General features: G+C 47.5%; 1 protein-coding gene across 1 annotated transcript in view; it reads right to left on the reverse strand.

Annotated features, from left to right (window-relative positions):
- Positions 1 to 944: 944 nt before the first annotated feature.
- Positions 945 to 13,538, reverse strand: part of LOC121577395 (zinc finger protein 271-like) — a 31,460-nt gene continuing 18,866 nt past the window's right edge. Inside the window, exons 3-5 of the mRNA XM_045216742.1 lie at positions 4,098 to 4,875; positions 3,939 to 3,960; positions 945 to 1,172 (exon numbers count right to left, since the gene is read on the reverse strand). Coding sequence (XP_045072677.1) covers positions 945 to 1,172; positions 3,939 to 3,960; positions 4,098 to 4,875 — 1,028 coding nt within the window. The remainder of the gene's footprint in view (positions 1,173 to 3,938; positions 3,961 to 4,097; positions 4,876 to 13,538) is intronic.

Consider the following 13,538-nt stretch of genomic DNA (forward strand, 5'->3'; position numbering starts at 1 on the left):
ATGACTCAGTCTACTTATAATTATTATAATAAGACATGGGACTTACACAGTGCTTTTCAAAGACAACTAATGATGTCAGATAGGCCTATAGATCTGTACCCCAGTTATCAGAGTAGATGACTATAGATTGAATAGCAACGGATAGGAGAAAGATGGTTATTATTATGTAGATTACACCTATGTCATGTTGTGCTACTGCTTTAATAAAGAGAACCTATTTATATCATCTGTTTAATTACTGATAATGCTAATTACTGATAATGCAATTAAGCGGTATCAGGCAATTAACATAATCACCTATTTTTTTATTACGTGCTAAAACATAACAAATATGGAACCGATGCAAAACAAAACAAAGGTTTTACTAGGAGACTGACATGCAAACATTCATTATGCAGAACAAATCACCAAGAACAAAGGTTTTACTATGAGACTGACATGCAAACATTCATTCTGCAGAACAAATCACCAAGAACAAAGGTTTTACTATGAGACTGACATGCAAACATTCATTCTGCAGAACAAATCACCAAGAACAAATTATGATAATGTAAAAGGTAGTATCAAGTGTACTTCCAGAGTGAAGAGAGGAGTTTGGTAGGATACATTATACTGGCTGTGTGAAACAGAAGAGTGAGTTATATGGTTTACACCAAATAGATGTACTGAGGGTGATGCAGATCTGGCTTCCTGCACCCATGATGCCTTTTCCTGACAACCAATATGTCACTGAAGTGCTTATAAAAAAATGGAAAAGATCCCCATTAAAATACTTTAAAACAAATGCAACAACATCATTTGACCACACTAATAGGCCTATGGTTTCTCTGTAGTTCTGTATGTCTCACCAGCTACACTAAAACCTGGTGTTTTCAGTGTACAGTACTACAATGCTTTCTACTGGCATCTCAACACAACAACCATCAATCTGACTGAAAGACAGTCTATTGAGTAGCACTGGGGTGGTTGAATTTCACAGCAGAATACTGGATATCCTCGTCCTGTTTCTGGGGTTGAGACAGTTGTGCAGTGGAGTATCGAGACACTTCCTGTTTTCTGTGTTGGATGCTGGCGTAGTGAATGTCCTCCTGGTAGTCTGTGTCCGCTCTCTGTGCTGCAGTAAGGGTCATGGCCATGTCTGAGACGTTGTCATGCACTGGAATAGAGTCTCCCTGATGGGGAAAGAGGACAGATAACACGAGGACTGGAAAAGACTGTAGTTGTGGTGTTTTGAGTCAGGTGTAGGGAGACCACTAGTGGATTAATAGACTGTAGATGTGGTGTTTTGAGTCAGGTGTAGAGAGACCACTAGTGGATTAATAGACTGTAGTTGTGGTGTTTTGAGTCAGGTGTAGGGAGACCACTAGTGGATTAATAGACTGTAGTTGTGGTGTTTTGAGTCAGGTGTAGGGAGACCACTAGTGGATTAATAGAAGAACTGCAGGATGAAAACAAACCAACCAGATGACCTTTTCAGTTTTACTGAGTAACCCAGTGTGAATCATGTGTGTGGGGGGTGTGTGTCTGTGCATGCACACGCATGTATGTTTGCGTTTGAGCAAACTGTGTTTCCATGTGTGTACTCTGTGTGTGTTAGGTTAAAGCTATGATAACTCACACACCTCTTCTTTCAAGTGTTCCGACTGAAAATGTTGTGATGATGATGACGACGATGCTGGTTGCCGTGGTGTTGAAATGGTGTGAGTGTGAAGCATTGCCATGGTAGCTCGTCTCTCTCTCTCTCTGTGATTCTAAGTACAGATGTCCGGAGTCACCCAGCTCAAGCTTGTGATGTCCTTTCCTAACTACGGACAAGCCATGCTGAAACCAATGACGTGAGATACTGATCCTTCTCTCTCTCAGGGTGTTAGGGTACAGGAGGATCCCTCCGGCCTTAGGGAGGTTGGTTGACGTGGTAACAGAGATCAACAACATCACCACAGACCACAAACTTGCCAGGACCTTCTTCACCTCCCCTGGTCTGTCTATCATTCTATCCCTTCATCACTCTCTCACACTCACCCCATCTCCTGCGTCTGCATCTCCTCTCCCTGCGATAGTACGGCTAGAGTGACCTATCTTTCTCTCTCCCCCCTCTCTTTCCCTCCCTCCTCTCTCTGTCTAGGATCCGTCGCTCCACCCTACTCCATCTCCTCTCCCTGCCCTAGAACCGCGTCAGTGACGTCATGAGGGACTCACTCTTCCATGATCCTCTATTTTCGGTAGCGCCTTTCCTCTCCGAGCCGCACCTCTCCACCATGGATGTCACCTAGTGACTGTGCTCTGAACCATACACTGTTGCCAGGGATGACAGCCGCCATGGAGGAGACGATGAGGATGATGATGATAGGTCTAGTGTATGCTATCGATGGGCTGGGATGTTTAAATCCCTGTGTACATTTACCATACGGACTTGTTGTGGAAAATCTAAACCATGTTGTGGAAATTACCATTAGGGACACTTGAAGTAAATCTTAAATTAATCACCCTGTTTATTAACAGTTAACTGGAGAGGTTCCAACCAACTCAATGCACCATATGTCGATCAGGAGATCCAACAAGGCAGTCCCGTTATTTCTCTTTTATACTGCAGACAAGTCATATTTGCATGATTTAGCTTATTCATCATTCATAATTAATTAACGTTTGCTTCACTCATGTGACTGACCAATACCTCACAAGGCTTCTTCTCTCTAAGCTGAGAACTTGAAACTGAGATATCTTTAGTTCTCAAAACAAGGTTGGGCGTACTGCCAAATTGCAGATACTGATAAGTGAGGATTAGTTCAATCAGTCACTTGCATGAACACAGAAATTGGTTATTAGAACAGCACATGAAAATAACACAGAAATGTGTTATTAGAAAAGCACAAACATAAAATGTCCATCACAGTAAGGTTTAAGATATTATCAAGTGTATTTCTAGAGTGAAGAGAGAGAAGTTTGGTAGGATACCTTACTGGCTGTGAGAAAACAGAAGAGTGTGATGTCTGTGGTTGACATGACCTATAAGTACTGATGGGAAGAGCTGGCTTCCTGCCCCCATGATACCTCTTCCTAACAACCAATACATCATTTGCTTCTCAATATAAATGTGTGAACATCTTTTTGGAGCACACTTAATATACAATGAGGAAAATGTAAAGATATCTCTATTAAAATGCAACAACATAATTTGACCACACTAATAGGCCTATGGCTTCTGTACTTCCGTATGTCCCATCAACTACACTAAAACCTGGTGAAGGGTTTTACAATAAATATGTGAACATCTTTGAGTAGCAAACAAATTATACAAGAGGCCTATGATCCTTATAAAAATAGATTATTATTATAGATTTAAAAACAATGTGATAAGCAGATTGTCACGATCGTTGACTGAAGACACGGACCAAGGCGCAGCGTGATAAGCATACATACTTTTATTTAACGTACTTAACGACAAAAACAACAAACAAACGATACGTGAAGTCCTGAGGTTATAACACAACAAACCTTTACGGATCAAGATCCCACCAAGACTAGTGCAAAACAGGCTGCCTAAGTATGGTCCCCAATCAGAGACAACGAGCTACAGCTGCCTCTGATTGGGAACCACCCTGGCCAACATAGATCAAACGATCTAGAAAAAAAACATAGAAAAACTAAACATAGCAAATCCACACCCTGGCTCAACATTTAAGAGTCCCCAGAGCCAGGGCGTGACACAGATGTTGTTGAGCAGATAATGGATTTAATTTATTGATCTATTGAATACAAGAATACACACCTAGTATTGTTGAAACATTATTCTACATTATACAATTATTTAATGGATAATAGGAGTTAATGAAATAAGATACAGCTCTGAACACCCCCACCCAACACACATAGCACTCTTACTCCAAGACGCTTGATACATATGGATCCAGAGCTGCATATTATGTTACACAGGTTACCATGTTAATTAGATTGAGTAAACTGTTAGAGAATGGGAGATAGATGACTCTTTATGAGATGTTTTTTATTGAAACTTTATTTAAGGATCTGGAACCTGTGCAGGAATGGAGGGAGATGGAAAAAAACATGTTTGTTCTTTCTGGTGTTTTTTTAGGGACCCTGAAGAAGCAAAGCTCTTTCCACATAGACAGGAGTAAGGTTTCTCTCCAGTGTGTGTGAGCTGGTGAATAGTCAGGGTGAAATCTCGAGCAAAACTCTTCCCACACTCATCACAGCTATAAGGCTTCTCTCCTGTGTGTATGCGTTGGTGTGCAGTCAGTGTGGAATCTCGCGCAAAACTCTTCCCACACTGATCACAGCTATAAGGCTTCTCTCCTGTGTGTATGCGTTGGTGTGTAGTCAGGGCTCCTGATTGATTGAAGCTCTTCCCACACTGATCACAGCTATAAGATTTCTCTCCTGTGTGTATGCGTTGGTGTGCAGTCAGTGTGGAATCTCGCGCAAAACTCTTCCCACACTGATCACAGCTATAAGGCTTCTCTCCTGTGTGTATGCGTTGGTGTGTAGTCAGGGCTCCTGATTGATTGAAGCTCTTTCCACACTGATCACAGCTATAAGGCTTCTCTCCTCTGTGTATGCGTTGGTGTGTAGTCAAGTGTCCTGACTTCCTGAAACTCGTCCCACACTGATCACAGTTATAAGGCTTCTCTCCGGTGTGAATCCGCTGGTGAATTGTCAATTCCTTCTGTTTAGCAAAACTCTTCCCACAGTCAGAGCAGCAGTGGTGAGGTTTCTTCCCTTTACGTCTCTGCTGGTGTTTCTTGAGCTGTTCTGATCTGGAGAGACTCTTCTCTTTCTTGTCAGCATTGTGATGTTGTTGAAGCTCCCCAGATGATAAGCCCCTGCCACTGAGAGAGCAACGATTAGGGCTGTCCCCTATGAACCAAAGACATTGAATAGTTAGGTTTTGCAAATATGGGTCCACAAACAGATGGGTCATTCCACGAAATGAAATGCTTTTGCGTCCCTTTGATATTTTGTCAGTAGAAATTCTGCACCAATATTCAATTTGAAATCTCTGTTATATTAAATAAAATGCCCTTTTATACAGAACACATGGAGAACTCAATTAATCCAAATTGTTATATGAATAAAGACTTGCTAAAGTCCCTCCAAGTCTGTCTAACTTCTAGAAAGATTTTAACCTACCTAATACAATAATTTCTCCACATTTTACCATCATTGAGTACGGTTACAAGCGCAGAATAATATGATTAATGTGAATAGTCAATTAGTACAAGAGTTTGATTTAAACGTTGACATTCTTTGAATGAAGAACAATTTCTCTAATAATCCTGTTTACATGAAATCTGAAATCAGGCTACCTGATGGGACTTTGATAAATGTAGAAAATTGCCAATCAAAATAAACGTTCTACCACAGCCACCATGTATTTTTTGAAGCATATTTAATTCTGAGTTCGGACATATAAAATTTGTATGTGAAAACTATTTAGAAGCTGCACATTTTCAGTTTTTCTGAACTCACTGCACTCGATCAAAAGAAGTTAGCTTGCGCCGCTTGTGCTAGCACATGTACAGATTAAATACACCACTATAACTCTGATTAAAGAGTTTACATGTCCTAATAGTTCTAAAGATTGCTCAGAAAACCAGGTGTTTTTAAAGGCGTATGCTTACATCGGTTATGACCTCACGCCAATTAGAGTAAGGTGTTTACATGACATTTTTACATTTTAGTCATTTAGCAGACGCTCTTATCCAGAGCGACTTACAGTTAGTGAGTGCATACATAAAACATTATACTGGCCCCCCAGTGGGAATCGAACCCACAACCCTGGCGTTGCAAACGCCATGCTCTAACAACTGAGCTACACTGGGCCCGTGTAGCTAATGCTATACTCGGCCTACTGCCATAATCAGTTTAATAGGAAATGATTATTAGTGTGCATGTAAAGCCCTAGTTATGTGTTTTCTTTGAAAGTCATTTCTGGATATAATTTTTTTCATGTGATTAGTTATTAATTTACACCTGTCCCCCATTTTAAGGTCAACCCTGTTACATGAACTGAACACTTGTTTTAAAGTGTTTCTTAACTTTTGTAGTAAAATGCTTTTTTATGAAGTTGAACATGTGCTCTTTATGACAGAATGTTAAAATTAGGTGAAATCCAACTTTGTATTTTTTTTACCACGTTACACTTCTCAAAATTGGGTGGACGACCAGATATTTTCATCAATAAATAATTAATCAATGAATTGTTACAGAAGCAGACTGTAGTCTAATCCAAACACCATGGTTCTTACTTAATGAAACCAAATCTCCATGTTCCTCTTCTCCTCTCTATGTTCCACTCTGCCCCTGTTTTTTCCTGCAGTCGACCAGAACCAGCAGTATAATACCGGGAGGCGGTCGACCTGGGGACTCCGGAAGTGTGGAGGGGGACGGGCTAGATTTGTCCTGTTGGCCGCAAGAAGTATTCTACATAGATTAACACTAAACCAAGTATTTTATTAATTCAGTCTAAACCTCTGATTTTGGTGTATCCCTCTAATGTCTCATTTTTCCTGAAATGTTCACTCGTTCACTACAACCCACAAATCTAAGAGCATTGGATTGGTGGAGGCATGGGCTAGTTTCCACCATATTTCTTATACCAGTCATTTCCTTTCAAACTGCGAGGAAGAGGCGAGGCGAAGCGAGAGGGATAACTGGGCCCAAAATCTGGTTTATGCCTTATTTGATCAAATATACTGTAACGACCCAGTATTGTGTTCTGTGTTCGTGGGTGTGTTATCGTTCTCATGGGTGCTAGCAGGGGTTAAATATGCCAGGGCAGATGGAAAGGTTGGGGGGGGTATGATGGGTAATCCCGCGGGGTTTTGGAATGCTTAAATAGGGGTTACGGTCTCATCTCTCTCTCTTCTGTTCGGGACCCTTGACTTGACAGGTTATATTTGTGTATGTTCGAGGTTTAGCGGCGTGGGCTGTGGCCTGAACAATAGCCCATTCAGGAATAAACCTGTGTTCTGCCTGTACACCTGGTGCCCGTCTCTCTTTTACTTTATGACCCAGCTGGGTCATTACATTGGTGTCAGAAGTGCATTCGAACAACGGGATAGATCGAGATTAGGCGAGTTAGCTGTTTCAGTATAGGCCGTGGTTAGCTTTAGCGTGACTCGCATCTACGGTCATGATGATCGGGGCGAGGCGGAAAATTAAGGAAGAATCGGACGAAGTGTCCGTTGTGGGCTCGGGTGTACCCGGTCGGGAGGGTCAGGCGACGACGGCTGTAGAAGAGCTGGAGAGCCACATGGCGGAAGTTAAATTGTCAGTCAGCAAGATGGCAGAACGGGCGGGTTTTCCTTCAAACCGCTCGACCAGAACAGACGTCACGGCGACGGAGATATCGACGTCACCGCGGGCGGAAATGGCTGGGCCTCCTTATGTAAACAGAGATGGCAGCGCCCTATTGCCATTAGCCACGGTAGCGGCTAAACTTCCAAAGTTCAATGGACAAGGTAAATGGGAAGTTTTTTTCACTCAATTCGAGTTGTTGGCTAGAGCCGGGAGGTGGTCTGACGAGACGAAAGGGTTACAGCTTGCCCTGAGCCTGGCAGAGGAGGAGTCGGAATGCCTGCTAACGCTAGCCCCGGACGAGAGGGGCGACTACGGTGCGCTAGTGGAGGCATTGGGGGGCCATTTCGGCAGCGATGCACAGCCCAACATGCTGCGGATTGAACTGAGTAACAAAAAGAGACTTCAGGGGGAATCATTAAAGGCGTTGGCAAGTGATATTCTGAGCCTGACCAGGCGGGCTTATGCAAGTATGCCGATTGGGGTGCAAGACGAGCTGGCACGGGACAGTTTTATTCGAGCGCTCTCCCCCACCGAACTGGGTAAGCATGTTCAGATGTCGGACCCAGCATCTCTGCGGGCTGCAGTGGAGATAGCCAGGAAGAGGGAGCTGATCTGGGGTGAGGGAGTGAGAGTGGAGGTTGCCAGTCAACCAGAGGTGAGACCAGCGGCGGCCGGCGTGCCGGGGTCACCAAACCAGAGTGGGTCGACGAGTTGGGCGGGTTAGTCAAGACCGCTTCGCTTGTCATTGAGAGGAGCTCCAGACAACATCGCAGTGTCAGCTCAACTCCCATTGTCTGCTGGGGTTGTGGCCAGCCTGGCCACATTCAGCGGGAGTGTGGCAGATTCTCCCGTCACCAGGGGAAATGACAGCGGGTTCTCGCGCAGAGGGCAGCGCGGGCCCACCCCTCCGCCCCGAACCCACAGTAAGCAGAAGAGGTACCCAGCAGCGCAGGCAAGAGGGTGAGGACCTGCTTCCCCAGGGTGTAGCTGCCACCATGTTTCCTAGTCCGGTAGTTGTGGTGGGACACACCACCATTGGGGACTTCTGCAATGTCATCGTCAAGGTAGAGGGGGTGGAATGTTTGGCCCTGGTCGACACGGGCTCTACAGTAACCCTGGTGAGACCAGACATACTACCTGTTGGGGTGCGGGTGGAGCCAACCCTTGTCCAGCTACGGACTGTCACGGGGGAGCTAGCCCCCATGTTAGGGAAGTGTCGGTTGTCTGTGACTGTGGGGGGAAGAACTGTGGGGTGTCCGGTGTGGGTAGCAGCGGTACAGGACCCCTGTATACTGGGAATGGACTTTTTGAAAAACTGTGGGGCTCAGTTGGACTTAGCTTCGGGCACTTTGAGGCTGTCGGGGGGCCCACAGTGGGAATGACACCTTCCGGGAGGGCCAGCAGGGGGCAGGGCTGTCCCTCCGTCTTCCTCCAAGCTTGCCAAAACTCCACTGGTCGTCCCGGCTGCTCCCTTGGTCGTTGTGCCATCCCAGCAGCTGTCTCCGGCGGCAACGACCTTCACTCCCCATAATGGTGCAAGCACAGGCAGCCCAGTAGCCCAAAACACACTGGCTCCTTCACCCCATCAGCCCGACGGGGGGAAGGAGGAAGTTATCGACGCCGTTGAGGCTGTGTGGCTGAAAAACTGTCAAGGTCTGGATGAGAGACAACAGAGACAGTTAAAGCAGCTGCTGTTTGACTTTAAAGATAGCTTCGCTTGGGGGGAAGATGAGGTAGGGCAAACGCACCTGGTTCAGCACGACATCGACACTGGGGACAACCAACCCATTAAAATTCGGCCCGTTGCATTCCCCTTGCCAAGAGGGAAGCAACAGCCACAGCTATTGCTGACATGTTGCGGGCTGATTTCATTGAGCCATCAGATAGCCCATGGTCCGCGCCGGTCGTCATGGTGCCTAAGAAAGGGGGTAAACTTAGGTTTTGTGCGGACTACAGGGGCCTAAATTCTGTCACCACTAAAGACTCTTACCTCATACCAAGGATCGATGAGTCGCTAGACCACGTCAGAGGGTCCTCGTGGTTCTCTTCCCTTGATATGCGCAGTGGCTACTGGCAGGTGCCCCTCTCGCCTGGGGCACGTGAAAAAACTGCCTTCTCCACGGATAGGGGCCATTGGCAGTTCAAGGTGCTGTGCTTCGGCATTTGTAATGCTCCTGCCACCTTTGAGAGGCTCATGGACAGAGTGCTGGCGGGGGTTCCGAGAGACGAGTGTGTCGTGTACCTAGACGACATATTGGTGCACGGCACATCGTTTGAAGGGGCACTGGGGGCACTTAGGCGAGTGCTGGAGAGGATCTCGGGGCGGGGCTAAAATTACACCCGGAAAAGTGCCATTTCATGCAAAGGGAGGTGGCGTTCCTGGGTCATCAGCTGGGTGGTGAGGGCATCAGCACGATGCCAGACAAAGTGGAGGCTGTGAGGGGGTGGCCAGTTCCAAGGGGGAAAAAAAGAGGTTAAGAGCTTCCTGGGTCTGGCATCCTACTATCGTAGGTTTGTGAAAGGGTTTGCGGGGATAGCAGCTCCTTTGAACAACCTTCTCAAGAAGGACACTGTTTTTCAGTGGACCGAAGAGCACCAGCGGGCGTTTGAGGCCCTCAAACGTGCCCTGGTGGAGGCCCCTGTCCTGTCCTCACCAGACCCGAACCGTCCGTTTATCCTGGACACCGACGCAAGCAATGAGGGCTTGGGGGCTGTGCTGGCTCAGCGTGGTTCTGACGGGGAGCACGTAGTAGCTTATTACAGCAGAACTTTTGATAAGGCTGAAAAACGCTACTGCGTGACAAGGAGGGAGCTTTTGGCTGTCGTGGCAGCAGTACGCCATTTCAAGTACTACCTGGGGGGCCTGCCGTTTGTGGTGCGGACGGATCACTCCGCCCTGCAGTGGCTTCTGTCCTTCAAGGAGCCAGAGGGTCAGATCGCCCGCTGGTTGGAGGAGCTGCAACCCTACGACTTCCAGGTGGAGCACAGGGCCGGCCTTCGCCACAGCAATGCAGACGCCTTGTCCCGCCGCCCGTGTGCTGAGGACGGCTGTGGGTACTGCGCCAAACGGGTGGAGCGAGAGAGGGAACTGTGCATGGAGGAGGGAGTCACCGCCACGGTGAGTCAGCTGAGGGTGACAGAGTGCCGGGAGCTTGAGGCTGTGGAAGTCGGGGAGTGGAGGCGTCGCCAGGAGGAGGACGCAGAGCTGCGTCCTGTGCTGGGGTGGGTGGAAGAGAGAAGACGACTGCCATGGGGGAAGTAGCCCCTCTATCACCAGTCACCAAAGGACTGTGGGCTAAATTCTCAGTCCTTAGAGTGGCTGAGGGAGTGCTCCAGAGGGGGTGGAAAAAGCCAGCTACTGGAGAAATTACGTGGCAGGTAGTGGTTCCCAAAAGGCTGCAAGGGAGCGTGTTACAGCAGCTTCACGGGGAGTAGGCGCAGGGCATTTTGGGGTCTCCAAAAGCGTTAAAGCGCGTACGTAAAGGCTTCTATTGGGCCAGGCACAGGAGGGATGTGGAGGTCTTTTGCAGGCAGTGCGACGAGTGTGCTGCTAAGAAAGGACCTCCAGGTCAGTCACACGCCCTCCTACAACAATTCCCAGTAGGGGAGCCCATGGAGAGACTGGGGGTAGACATAGTTGGACCGTTTCCAACCACAGACAGCGGTAACAGGTGGATTCTAACTGCTATGGACTACTTCACCAAGTGGCCAGAGGCTTACGCTCTCCCAGACCAGGAGGCAGAAACAGTAGCTGATGCGTTGGTAGGGGGAATAATCAGTCGGTTTGGGGTGCCACAGTCTATACACAGCGACCAGGAGAGAAACTTTGAGTCACGGGTGTTCTCAGAGTTGTGTAGACGGTTAGGCGCGGAGAAGACGCGCACTACTCCGCTTCATCCCCAGAGTGATGGGCTGGTGGAAAGATTTAACAGAACATTAGCACAACAGCTGGCTATCATTACCTCAAAACACCAGAGAGATTGGGACACCCACTTACCGTTTATTCTTATGGCATGTAGGTCGGCTGTTCAAGAATCGACTGCGTGCTCCCCAGCGCTACTAATGTTAGGTCGTGAGTTGCGCACCCCAGCCGAACTGACGTTTGGCCACCCTCCTGATAACGACGACGGGGTTTTGCCTGGCCCGAACTATGTTCATCGTCTGCAGAACCGGTTAGAAGCGGCTCACACCTTCGCAAGAGAGCAACTCGAGAACGCAGGAATGCGCCAAAAGCGCCACTATGACTCACGCGCTAGGGGGAGGCACTTTGGAGCGGGAGAACGCGTGTGGCTTCACAACCCCACGCGCAAGAAGGGGCGGTGCCCAAAGCTGGACAGTGCCTGGGTGGGGCCGTGCCTGGTGATAGAGAGAGTGGGGGAGGTGACGTACCGGGTGGAGGTTCCCCCACGGAGCAGGAAGGTGGTGGTCCATTGGGACCGATTGGCGCCCTACAGAGGCAGGAAAACGGTAGGGAATGGAAGTGAGGACTCTGATGTGAGTACACGGGGACAGTCTAGCGAGGAGACTCTAGTGCAACCTGAGCCTGGGCGGGGGCTGCCTCTTCGGAGGGCGCTGGAAATGACATTGGGGCAGATGAGTGTTCTGGGGGTCCACCAGTGAGAGTCAAGGGGAGGCACAATAGACTGATGCGACCTCCGGGTCGTTTTAAGGATTTTGTTTTGTAACCCTAGGGGCTAGGGTTTAGAAAGGGGGGCTATGTAACGACCCGGTATTGTGTTCTGTGTTCGTGGGTGTGTTATCGTTCTCATGGGTGCTAGCAGGGGTTAAATATGCCAGGACAGATGGAAAGGTTGGGGGGTATGATGGGTAATCCCGCGGGGTTTTGGAATGCTCAAATAGGGGTTATGGTCTCATTCTCTCTCTCTTCTGTTCGGGACCCTTGACTTGACAGGTTATATTTGTGTATGTTCGAGGTTTAGCGGCGTGGGCTGTGGCCTGAACAATAGCCCATTCAGGAATAAACCTGTGTTCTGCCTGTACACCTGGTGCCCGTCTCTCTTTTACTTTATGACCCAGCTGGGTCATTACAATACATTTCAGTAACGATTAGGTTGTTAGGAGTTTATTGGAAAACAGCCCGTCTGGTGTTCGACCTTCCCAAGTTCTCTCATGTCACCCCGCTCCTCCGCACACTCCACTGGCTTCCAGTTGAGGCTCGCATCTACTACAAGACCATGGTGCTTGCCTACGGAGCTGTGAGGGGAACGGCACCTCCTTACCTTCAGGCTCTGATCAGACCCTACACCCAAACGAGGGCACTACGTTCATCCACCTCTGGCCTGCTAGCTCCCCTACCTATACAGAAGCACAGTTCCCGCTCAGCCCAGTCAAAGCTATTTGCTGCTCTGGCACCCCAATGGTGGAACAAGCTCCGCAACGACGCCAGGACAGCGGAGTCACTGACCACCTCCCGGAGACACTTGAAACCCTACCTGTTTAAGGAATACCTGGAATAGTATAAAGCAATCCTTCTACCCCCCCACCACCCCATAAAAAAAAGAAGAAAAAAAGTGGTTGTCCCACTTGCTATCATAAGTTGAATGGACCAATTTGTAAGTCGCTCTGGATAAGAGCGTCTGCTAAATGATGTAAATGTAAAAAAAAATGATATGTAGAACACCTGACATCCCGGCAACTTTGAGGAATGAAAAACACTTACAGTGGGGAAAAAAAGTATTTAGTCAGCCACCAATTGTGCAAGTTCTCCCACTTAAAAAGATGAGAGAGGCCTGTAATTTTCATCATAGGTACACGTCAACTATGACAGACAAAATGAGAAAAGAAATCCAGAAAATCACATTGTAGGATTTTAATGAATTTATTTGCAAATTATGGTGGAAAAAAAGTATTTGGTCACCTACAAACAAGCAAGATTTCTGGCTCTCACAGACCTGTAACTTATTCTTTAAGAGGCTCCTCTGTCCTCCACTCGTTACCTGTATTAATGGCACCTGTATGAACTTGTTGTCAGTATAAAAGACACCTGTCCACAACCTCAAACAGTCACACTCCAAACTCCACTATGGCCAAGACCAAAGAGCTGTCAAAGGACACCAGAAACAAAATTGTAGACCTGCACCAGGCTGGGAAGACTGACTCTGCAATAGGTAAGCAGCTTGGTTTGAAGAAATCAACTGTGGGAGCAATTATTAGGAAATGGAAGACATACAAGACCACTGATAATCTCCCTCGATCTG

This window comes from Coregonus clupeaformis, unplaced genomic scaffold (assembly GCF_020615455.1).
Source record: "Coregonus clupeaformis isolate EN_2021a unplaced genomic scaffold, ASM2061545v1 scaf0787, whole genome shotgun sequence".
In the NCBI taxonomy this organism is placed as follows: domain Eukaryota; kingdom Metazoa; phylum Chordata; class Actinopteri; order Salmoniformes; family Salmonidae; genus Coregonus; species Coregonus clupeaformis.